This window comes from Danio rerio, chromosome 3 (genome assembly GCF_049306965.1).
Source record: "Danio rerio strain Tuebingen ecotype United States chromosome 3, GRCz12tu, whole genome shotgun sequence".
NCBI classification, from domain to species: domain Eukaryota; kingdom Metazoa; phylum Chordata; class Actinopteri; order Cypriniformes; family Danionidae; genus Danio; species Danio rerio.
The window spans coordinates 12,739,225-12,751,748 of NC_133178.1; the positions used below are offsets into that span (position 1 = coordinate 12,739,225).

At 34.7% G+C, this 12,524-nt stretch overlaps 1 protein-coding gene across 1 annotated transcript; it reads right to left on the reverse strand.

The window, feature by feature from the left end:
• Positions 1–4,787: 4,787 nt before the first annotated feature.
• On the reverse strand, positions 4,788–10,805 carry nfil3-6 (nuclear factor, interleukin 3 regulated, member 6). The gene is made up of 2 exons (NM_001002218.2): positions 10,567–10,805; positions 4,788–9,183 (listed from the first exon to the last, which is right to left on the reverse strand). Exon 2 carries the CDS (start codon positions 9,093–9,095, stop codon positions 7,983–7,985), a length of 1,113 nt encoding a protein of 370 aa, NP_001002218.2. The 5' UTR covers positions 9,096–9,183; positions 10,567–10,805; the 3' UTR covers positions 4,788–7,982.
• Between the last annotated feature and the right edge of the window lie 1,719 nt (positions 10,806–12,524).

Consider the following 12,524-nt stretch of genomic DNA (forward strand, 5'->3'; position numbering starts at 1 on the left):
GTATGTTAGTAGGTCAGCGGTTGCATAACAGGACGCTTCGGGTGCCTCGTCACGTTTTGTTTCTCTCGTTTGCCCCCACCTACCGCTCCTCATGCCCTCCCTCATCCGAAAAGCCTGTGGCGGCGAGAGCGCGGAACTGGGAGGGATCAGGCACCGGCCAGACCCGCTCTGTTATGGAGATACGCATAATAGGGTTGACCTGATTCGGGGTTGTATCATTAAGGTTACATGACTGTTTATCACGTGTGGCTCGGTTAATTATGTTACGTGTCTAATAGGTTAGTCGTGCGTAATACTCAAGTTTTCCATTTATGAGGCATTTAAAGAAGCATGATTTGTGTTTGTTTTAAACATGGTCAAACTAATCTAACTATGCATTCAAAGCATATACAGAAGCTCTCCTCCTATTAAACTGGTGTTTTGCCAGCTGATTTTATTTAGCTTCTTATCCCAGATATATTAGAATAAAGTTTTGTAGTCATATTTCACCACAGAAATCAAATTTTATGTACACTCAGTAAAAATGAGTAGAAAATAAAGATTCCTCAGCAAATATTGACCCAATCTTTTGCATTTCTATATAAAATGTTATATTAAAGGGTTGTATTCTTTAACAAGTGTAGTCATCTAATATTTTGGACATATTTGCATTAAGAAATGTGTGAAATTGTTATTCTGTAAAACGAATATATATATATATATATATATATATATATATATATATATATATATATATATATATATATATATATATATTGCAAAATGCAAAAGATTGGGTCAATATTTGAACTTGAAAAACTGGATAAAATCTTAATTTTCTACTCATTTATAAATATGTAAAAAATTATATATATATATATATATATATATATATATATATATATATATAAAAAATTTTTTTTATTATAATTTTTTACATATTTATAAATGAGTATTTACATATTTATAAATGTTACCCATATTTGAATGATTGATATAGATATATATATATATATATATATATATATATATATATATATATATATATATATATATATATATATATATATATATATATATATATATATAATTCAAATATGGGTAACATATTTGAATTAACCAGTGTTCCATTTAAATGTGATTTTTAATTTGTCTTTAAGCCTGAAAATAGACCTTAATTATTCTAAAAACAACTTTTATTTTTAATGAACTGTGGCATGGACATAAACTTCATAGCTTACGTGATCCTTCAGGTCCTATTACTTCATTAACGGGGTCCCTTTCTTTTTTTACATCAGCAGATAGGATAAAAGAAAGGGACCCTTTGCGCAATTTCCAGCAATCAAAAAAGTCTCTTTTGTCCTCAGTGATGTAAGTCGAGGACATAATAGTGTTATGCCAATGACCTTGAACTTAGTGTCTCGCTGCCTCCTCCCCCATTCTTCCCTCCCTGTCTTCAACAGTCTAATCCACCCAGCATCGTCTGGAGGAGGTTTCCATGACAACCGTTGCAATACCCGCCTAACGTCAAGGTCCGCCTCCCATTGAAGATCAGCCAGTCAAGGGTCAGTGGTCAGTGGACCAGTGGAACAGAGGTGGCATGAGGGAAATTAACTGGAAAACAGACATGTGACTGGGCCTGGAACATTAGAGCTGAAGGGAAGCTGTTGTCTTGTTTTAGAGATCAGCTCCTTAAATAGACTATTACAGCTATTTATAAGCTCCTACGTCACATGAAGGGCCTCAAGAGAGTTTAGTTCTCAGAGGATTTTAGTATATTTGGAATCAGATCAGTTATTCTTGGTTTAATGCTAATAGGTGCATGATGTTAAGATCAAAGTGATTTGATCTTGAATCAGGTGATGGGTAAACAAGTCTTTGAGCAGTACTATTGGTTTATGTTATTGATGCAGTGCATGCAAGTGTGTACGCTGGATAGAAACAGTTAAACGATTTGCTGACCTCTTGTGGTTTGCAGAAGCAAAAACAAATGGGGTTTTGTATGTGTGTTTAGGCCTGTGAAATGTAGTTTATTAATCATTACTCTTAACGCGAGTTAATGTTTAATAAAAATAAATAATAAACATTATATAATACATTTTAAATAATAATAATTCAAGTTATCGTTTTACACTTGCTAACTTTCACATTTATTGTGCATGCTTAATATTATTCCAAATATCTTTTGTTTAATCCAGCAATCTTAAACCTATTCTCATTAAACATTAAATAAACAACATGTTTAAACGTTATTAAATTAACTTGGCCTTTGTTTTTGTTTTTTATGAACCTGCTGTATAATCTGAGTTTATATATTGAGACGTCTGATGTGTCTCTGCCTTTAGGGATTTGCTTGATTGTGTTAAACATGATGTAAAGTCAGCAGCGTTGACAGTCTTCGAGTATTGTTCATGTCCAGACCTGTTTGTCTCTGGGATTCTGGGAATTTGACTAATTGCAGAGAGAGCTCTTACATCTTACTTCTTGAGAATTCGTTGCAAAAAAGATTGTGAAAGCACTGTCGGTAGTCTGTCATGATAATTGCACATATTTACAGACAGACAGACAGACAGACAGACAGACAGACAGACATACAGATAGATAGATAGATAGATAGATAGATAGATAGATAGATAGATAGATAGATAGATAGATAGATAGATAGATAGATAGATAGATAGATAGATAGATAGATAGATAGATGCATGCATAAAACATATCCTGGAATAGTTGGCAATTCATTCCACTGCGGCGACCTCTGAGACTAAGCCAAAGAAAAATGAATGAATAAATGACGACTTCCAAAAGTCATAATTTAAGCAATATCTAAAATGTAAGGACATTTCAAAACTGAAAAAGACAAGATTAAAATCATTTTCAAGGATTTACAGCACCCTGATGACTTATTTCAAACCAGCTCAATGTTAATTGTTACAGATTCCCAACATTCTTTAAAACATCTGATGGATATATATATATATATATATATATATATATATATATATATATATATATATATATATATATATATATATATATATATATATATATATATATATATATTATACATGCATACATGCTTGCATACATACATACATATATACATACACACATACATATATACATACATACACATACATACATACATACACTGTTTATGATATAGATACAGTGCATCCGGAAAGTGTTTAGTGCTCAACATTTTTCCACATTTCTTTTTTGTTACAGCCTTATTCCAAAATAGATTAAATTATTTATTTCCTCAAAATTCTATACACACAATACCCCATAATGAAAATATGAAAAAAGATTTCTTGAAATTGTTGCAAATGTATTGAAAATAAAAAAGTGGAAAAATCCCATGTACAGAAGTGTTCACAGCCTTTGCCATGAAGCTCTAAATTGAGCTCAGTTACATTCTGTTTCCACTGATCATTCTTGAGATGTTTCAGCAGTTTAATTGTGGTTAAATTCAGCTGATTGGACTTGTTTTAAAAAGGCATACACCTGTCTATATAAGGTCCCAAGGTTGATAGTGCATGTCAAAGCACAAACCAAACATGTAGACAAAGGTATTGTCTGTAGACCTCAGAGACTTTATTGTCTCAAGGCTGGGGAAGGTTACAGAAAACTTTTCTGCTGCTCTGAAAGTTCCTATGAGCACAGTGGCCTCCATCATCCGTAAGTGGAAGATGTTTGGAACCACCAGAACTCCACCTAGAGCTGGCCGGCCATCTAAGCTGAGTGATCGGGGGAGAAGGGCCTTAGTCAGGGAGGTGATTAATAACCCGATGGTCACTCTGTCTGAGCTCCAGCGTTCCTCTGTGTAGAGCGGAGAACCTTACAGAAGGACAACCATCTTTACAGCAATCCACCAATCAGGCCTGTATGGTGGAGTAGCCAGACGGAAGCCACAAAAGGCATCTGAAGGACTCTCAGACCATAAGAAACTAAATTCTCTGGTCTAATGAGAATAAAACTGAACTTTTTGGAGTGAATGCTAGGCGTTATGTTTGGAGAAAACCAGGCAGCGCTCATCACCAGGCTAATGCCGTCCCTACAGTGAAGCATGGTGGTGGCAGCATCATGCTGCGTGGATGTTTTTCAGCAGCAGGAACTGCAAGACTAGTCAGGATAGAGGGAAAGATGAATGCAGCAGTGTACAGAGACATCCTGAATGAAAACCTGCTTCAGAGTGCTTTTGACCTCAGACTGGGGTGACAGTTCATTTTCCACAATACAATGACCTAAAGCATGCTGCCAAAATATCAATGGAGTGGCTTCAGAACAACTCAGTGAATGTTATTCAATGGCCCAGCCAGAGCCCAGACCTAAATCCTATTGAACATCTCTGGAGAGATCAGAAAATTGCTGTACATCCTCGCTTTCCATCCAACCTGATAGACCTTGAGAGGTACTGCAAAGAGGAATGGGCAAAAATTCCTAAAGACGGGTGTGCCAAGCTTGTGGCATCATATTCAAAAAGACTTGAGGCTGTAATTGCTGCCAACAAAGTATTGGGCAAAGGCTGTGAATACTGATGTACATGTGGTTTTTCAGCTTTTTTTATTTTTAATAAATTTGCAACAATTTTAATATATATGATAAATACATAAATAAATAAATGCCTATATTGATTGATTGATAGATAGATAGATAGATAGATAGATAGATAGATAGATAGATAGATAGATAGATAGATAGATAGATAGATAGATAGATAGATGGATGGATGGATGGATGGATGGATGGATGGATGGATGGATAGATATGTATGCATATAAATAATAGATCAAGAGAGGCAAATGATCAGTTCAAATATTTATTCACACAAACATATGTATTTTCACTGTACAAATACACAAGAAGTCACAAGACAACAAAAAAATTCACCATTAAAATGCGAGTAACAGTTTAGTTCAATTAGATATTCTTCTTGTCTGGACAATGGCAGTGATCTGGATGGAAAATAAAATGTGAAGCAGTCATTCAGTGCTGAGTTGCTACCGGTTCATGATAAAAATAATCATTTTATTCGCCCTTTACTGGCATTTCCTGTTCTGCTTTACTCAGGATTGCTGATGTTGTGAAATCTATTTCTTACACATCATTCATGAGTCACGGTTTAACCACAGGAGCAACGTTACAGTGTGAAGACTTTCAGGCTCATTGTGAATCTCCTCATTCACTGAGAAAGAGTGTGGTGATATTGTGTTGGCACGTATCAGAGGAATGATGGAGCATGTTCTGCTTTGTTTTACACTTACAGTGATAGACAGCTCTGAGCCTGAGGCGTTTGTTTTTGTTAACAAGATCACAGTGTTTGAGGAAAAACGAGCAACTGAACGAATTGAGGTGAGGTGTTGTCACTGAATGCTCCTGCAAGGATGTGGTTAAAAAAAAAGACAAATAAAATAGAAATCCACCCAAGTTATGAGATTAAGAGCAAGTACAGCCATTTGTAAATTGAATGTATGAGGCTTCTGGTATCATTCGCTTCCAGTTATTTTAGCTCTACACACTGGTTTTACAGTTTCATCACTTCATATTCTGCTAGTCATTTTACTTGTAGTGACTAATGAGTCGAAAGTCACAAATATTCACAGGGAATTGCAAAATAAGGTGGAAATGCAAAGTCTGTTTGGTTATGACCGAGTGTGAAGATGCGGAGGATGTGATTTCAGCCCAGTAGGATGCAATCCTGCACTGTAGATGAGCAGTTTTCCTTATTTTGTGATGCATGCTTTTATTTTCTCCGGTATATTTATAGTTTTGAATTGTGTAATGGGACTTTGATCTTTCCAATATTTACTTTTAACCTTGCGAAGTTCCAATAAGTGACTTTTATTAACATGTTTAAAGTGATATATTGTCTGGTTTTGTATATTATGGTGCAAAAACCTTGGTATAAACCTGCCAGTACAGACTTATTTCTCTATATATTATTTCCTATACGTTTATATTATTTCAAACCACTAAAATGTCAATTAAAGTCACTGTTAAACTGTAGAGTAGAATTTGCAACATCAAGAGTTGACAAAGTGGAGATCAAGGTCCCATAATGCAATTCAAAACTGTAAATAAACACTGAATCACAAAATAAGGAAACACATTTTTTTACAGTGTGAGTTAACATCAATGTTGATCCTGGAACATCATTCCTGTTTAATAAATGTAATCCATAACCTAACCCTAACTAAATGATTCCCAAAATCAGATAAAATTAATCATTGAATAAAAATGTTCTCCCTTAAATCTGATTGGCTGGTTGAAATGTTGTTTACAGATGTAGATCGAGTCCTGCTTGATGAAATCACACCGACCGTGGTAGAGGTAGTGACGCACATGCTGCTTTCTTTCCATTCATGGATGTTCATGAGTTCGACTGTGAATGAGTGCAGTGCTCCAGTGCACGCTCACTGTAAAAACATCAGTAAATGAGCAGTTTCCCATATTTTGTGATTTATTTCCTTGTTTATTTATGCTTTTGAATTGCATTATGGCACCTTGATCTTTCTTGCATTGATTTTTAACCTTGAAAAGTTAGAAAAAGTGACTTTTATTGACATTTTTTAATAGTTAAAAGTGATATTTTGTCTGGTTTGGTGTATATTATGGTACGAAAACCTGGTAATAAACTACCAGTTCATTTTCTGTTATTTTACAGACATATGTCTTTATATATTATTTCTTATAGGGCTGCATGATATTGGTCAAACTGACATTGCAATGTTTTGTTTTTCTGCAATATATATATATATTGCGATATGACTATTTTTTCACCAGAGGATCTATAAAGCTCAATTTGGAAAGAATTGATAGTTTTATATTTATTGGGATGATTTCATAGGACAAATATTTAGCATTAATTAAACGTATTGCATTTTACAGTTTTCTGGAACTGTATTCCGGTACAGAAATTAAATAATCAAACGTGAAAACATGTCATAGTCTTTGTTGTATATTAAAAATGAAAACATCTTTAATTACAATTTTATGATTTCTTCTACACAAATGGTTTAAATACACTTGAAATCTTACAGTCAAAGGCCTTAAAAACAAAGCAAATGAAAAACATTCACACTTTTAGGATTATACTTCACAAAGTCCATGCGCTATAGATTGGTGCATGGAGATTTATAACTAATTTTCAACCCCTTACTCATCATTGTGTGTTGTATACTAGGGTAGCTTGGTCTGCTTTGTCCATTCGTAGGCTCAAGCATTGGCATAGCTTTGTTTACAAAGCTATATTGGGTTTACTTCCATCAGATCTCCAGAATTACATTTGTAAAAAAACCTGTCCTCAGCTATGGCCTTCGGTTAAAGGATATTTACTGTCTGTTCCTAAAGTGCGGACTGAGATGGGAAGAAAGGTTTTTTAATACACAACACCTTCTGCATGGAATAATCTACAAACAAAGTTGCAGTTTAAAGAATTGATTTCACTAAATGCCTTTAAAAAGAGTATAAATGATTTAGAAAGTGATGCACAGGCTTGTAGTTAAATAGTCTGTTTGTTGGTGTGATTCATGTTTACTGTCAATTGTTTTTTTGTTTGTTAGACCCATGTGATGTGTATACTGCCTAATCTTGGCAAGGATGCTCTTGTAAAAGAGATTTTTTAATCTCAATGTGTCTTTCCGGATAAAATAAAGGTTATAATTAATTGTGGTCAACTATAATCTCACTCATATTTCCTCATGGATGAATAAAAGGTATAATTTAACTTAAACTGACATTGCAGATTCTGCGGTGTGATTATTGCGGATTTCACATTGCGATAACGATGCTGAAACCATATATTGTGCAGCCTTAATTTCTTATCCGTTATATTATTACAAACTACTAAAATGTCACTAAAAGTCACTTTGTTAAACTGTAGAGTTAAATTTTCGACAAAGCAGAGATCAACATCCTACAATGCAATTCACAACCGTAAATAAACGTAAAACAAAAACTGTGCTAATTTAGAGATATTTTTAACAGTGCTTTACAATGTCTTAATTCGTTTTGGTGAGCAGCTGCTCGGAGAAGAGCTTTTTGAGCTGGGCCACTTCCTCGCTGAGAGAGCTGAGCTGAGATTTCAGCATGCTGTTTTCTGCCTGATATTGCGATTCGTTTGCGTTCACGTTGTGGCTGTAATTCACATGTTGCTGCTGGATCACTTTCCGAGCGTCTTCCCCATCATGCGGTGTCCAGTAACCCGCTCCCTCATGCGTATAGCTGTGAACTCTAGCATTGGCCATTGGGATTGCAGCACTTTGCCGTTCTCCAAGATTTTCACAATCGCCACCACCCGGAGATTTGAACCGTAGCTTGTGCGGTAAACTCTTCATGCCATCCATCGACTCCAGCCTGGTGGATGGCATGTTGTGATTTCCCACTGCTAAAAGATCAGATGGGGAGTGGTGCGACTCATAGCAGAGCTCATCTGCTCGATGTGGGGACAGTTTTCCATGATCGCTTAATCTGTCCTCGAAGAATACAGGACTGCCCACACTGGAGCCACCGGGCGTGGAGAAACCCGAATCTTCAGACATGCTGCTGGTATCTCTGATGCTTCGGCTGGATGGTGGTGCACTTTGTGTGGGGGATTGATTTGATGGCATTGGGCCAGTATGGTGAGCGCTGTCACCACGTGGAAGGTAGTAATGCTGCGCTGAAGGTTGTGGGACGCAGCTTCCTGTCGTAAGCGGAAGTATCGAAGCATTTGAGGGGTCTTTAATGAGACCGAAGCGGAATTTCAGTGCTAGAAGTTCTGCTCGCAGTCTAGCGTTCTCCTCGAGTAACGTTAGGACACGGTTTTCTAACACCATGTCATTTACACGGCGTTTTTCACGAGAGCGCTTTGCGGCTTCATTGTTTTTCTTGCGCTTGTCCCAGTAGCCGTCGTCTTTCTTTTCATGGGGAATGAACTCTCGCTTGCGTCTTGCTGAGGAAATGCTTGATGGACTGACATCTTTGCGTTTAAGTGCTGATGTTCGGCCTAGAAGTGAGCGTGCAAGCAAACTGCTTGATGTCAATATAGACACTGCTTCATCTGTAAAAGACATCGTGCTGCTGGGAGTGCCTGCATTTAACGCCCTCATCTCCTGAGATGACTCTTCAAACATCTTGAGACTTTCTTGTTCAATGTTCAGTGTGCTGTGTGAGTGCTTTTCAGGTCAGCTTCAGATGTTATTGACGCAGCAGTGGCTCCACCTGGTGGCAGAAAGAACACAATGATATCCCGTTAGTTACGTAAGATCAGTTACAACACAATGTTATGCAACCTCATTACCTCCCAGTGGCAAAGCACAGACCGTCCGTACTACACACCACATGATATCAGGTTAACAAATGCACGGTTATATAGCCATCTTACGCAAAGTGACATCACCAAATAAACATTCCCTCTAGTCGAGTTAAACATTTATCCCCTTTGCCTGCATCTCACAGAGCACTATTTTTAACAACAGTAAGCAGCTACTTCATGTAAAACAGAAAGCCTCTCCTGAATTCATCTGTTGACCTATTTGCGGAACAGCTTGTGTGAGTGTGTGTGCGGCGTTTTATCGTCTTCCTGTCCCAGTGAGTCACTTTCATTATGGAATCCAAGCTTACTCAACACAGTTACATCAGATTTTTGGTAACTTTTTGCGCGTACAGACACTCAAAAACATCTGAATCAATTCATTAAACAGTTATTTTTTTATATTTGCATTTATACATTCATTTAAACATTTTGCATAACATTCATATAAAAGATACTTTATTAATTAAGTGGGAAAAGCAAACATTTCCCAAAGGATTAATGCAACTTTAATGTTTTAATGCATAATTAAAAGTGATAAATTGATTGTAAAGATCAATATAAAGGTAAGCTATCTGATACAAACCTTCCTGAGTATGCTGTATTGCAAAAACATCTACTAGTATTGCATAATGTTACGTTGTCAAGTTGGTCCAGGAAATATTTTGTACCATTGAGGTAAAGTTAGTTTTATACACACACACATTCAGACTTTCTCTTTTATAATATAATTTCAGAAAAATGTTATTTGCAAACACTAAATAGTAAAATTATATTAGCAGACAATGACTATTAGAGTACAACATTGTTTACAGTCAAATAACTAGTGTGGTTTTGGAGTCAATCTTACATGTGATTTCAGACCCAGTATTCAAAGTGCTATGGTAAACAATAATGGGAGCATGTTACAAGTTATCACTGAACGAATGAGCAAATATTAAACCAACTTTACCTCAATTCAATGCATCTTTTGATAGCTTTCACTGGATAAAAAGCTAGCCTTCAACATTCCTACACTTTTATTTTTTTTATATATATATATATATATATATATATATATATATATATATATATATATATATATATATATATATATATATATATATATTGCACAAATCAAACATGAAGCCTTTCTATATTAAAACAAACAACTAAACTTTAAGACAAGTAGTTGAACTTTTAGTGGCTGTCAGATACAAACCTTTAAACTTCTATACACAGATATATGAGCATCATAAAACATATTGAATGTAAACTTTAGTATAAAAATGACCAAAACAAACGCACGTTACCATTATAAACCGCCGCGTAATTCTGTCCAGAACGTCTTCAGTTCTCCGGTTGAACACTCGAAGGTTTTCCTCAGAAAAAAGCAATGATATATAAACAACCACAAACAGTGTTGTGTTTTCGTTTAGTTCAAGTCCCACAGCCTCCTATCGCCGTTCAATCCTATCGTGTCTGTTCCTCCTGCAACCGCGCGGCCCCTATTTGTGTCTTTGCTCCATCAGGTTCAGTCGAGGACGCTCCATCACCCCGGCTGAACCACGTGTGTATATGAGTGTGTGTGTATGAACGCACCGCCTCCACTGCGCCGCTGCACCGCCTCTTCTCTATAATCTCTCGCTCGCTGCAGTTCTCGTCAGAATAATCTTTTCGAAAGCATTAAGTAATATTGCTCAATTTCCCCGCCCTCTTCACTGTCCTCGCGTGTCCTGAAAACCCACTGTTGTCCCCAAATGTACAGGGACTATATTTAGACTAGTGACGGGGAACCGACTGCATGTCCTTTTTTTCTTCAAGATATAGTGAGGTAAATGTCACAAGAAAGCTATACAGCACTGTTTGACTGGCATACATGTATGCTTTAAAACAATGTAGGCACGCAGAAATGCCATTCAAATGTGTTGCTAGACAAAAAAGCCATAAATGGAAACTTTTTTTGGAAATTGAGATTTATGTATCAAATGAAAGCAAAACGATTCCATTTATGCATTTTTTTTGTTAGTGCATGACGGATTTGAGAGGGATACTTTTTAAAATCTAAGGGTAAAAAAATGTAAAATACTTAAATTACATTTAGATAAGTCTAAATTAAGTTCTTATCAATGCACATACTCATCAAAATTAAGTTTTGATATATTTTCTCTAGGACATTTACAAAATATATTCATTAAAGTTTTATTTTTACAAAATAAATTCATTAAAGTTTTTTACTTAATATTGCAAGGATTTTTTGACAATATAAAAATAAATAATTTTGACCCCTTGAATGTGTTTTTGGCTATTGCGATAAATATACCCATGCAACTTATGAGTGGTTTTGAGGTCCAGGGTCACAAATATGGTAATTATTATTCAGTAGCATGGTCAAAGTATCACCTATTGCAATATTGCCACAGGATCAGTTGATTCACTCTTTAAAATAAAAAAAGTTTCCAAAAACACAAAGAAATATTTAGCCATAGCAGAAATTGTAGTAGTAGTAGTAGTAGTAGTAGTAGTAATAATAATAATAATAATAAAAATACTAATAATAATAACAGTAATAATAATAATAGTAATAATAATATGAATAATACTGCGTTTGCATAAAAATGCATAATGGTAATAATAATTTAAAAAATCACAATGAACTAACATAAAATGTACAACATTAATTTTAATAATACTAATACTACTACTACTACTACTACTACTACTACTACTACTACTAATAATAATAATAATGATAATGATACATTTGCATAAAATGTATGATTATGATAATTACAATAATACAAAACAATATTATTAATAATAATGAATTTACATAAAAAATACAATGACTATGAAAATATGAATATGAATATTAATAATAATAATAATAATATGAATGCATAATAATAATATAAATAATAATAATAATAATAATAATAATAATAATGTATTTGCATAATGCATACTACTACTACTACTAATATTAATAATATTATTGCATAATAATAATGATTTTAATTTGTATAGCACTTTTTCGACATTCAACATGTAGAAAACAACATGCAAATTAAAGTGCTTTACAACCATAAATATAAAATGTAAAATATAAAAACAGATAGGCACATACAGAAAACAAATGGCAGGACAAGTTCTAGAAAATTTCATTTAAATTAAATTGTTAATTTTAAAGATGATTAATATTGATTTTATTGTTATAGTCTTTATTTTACCAGGAACATATCATGACTAAAATTCTCTAGAGAACATCACT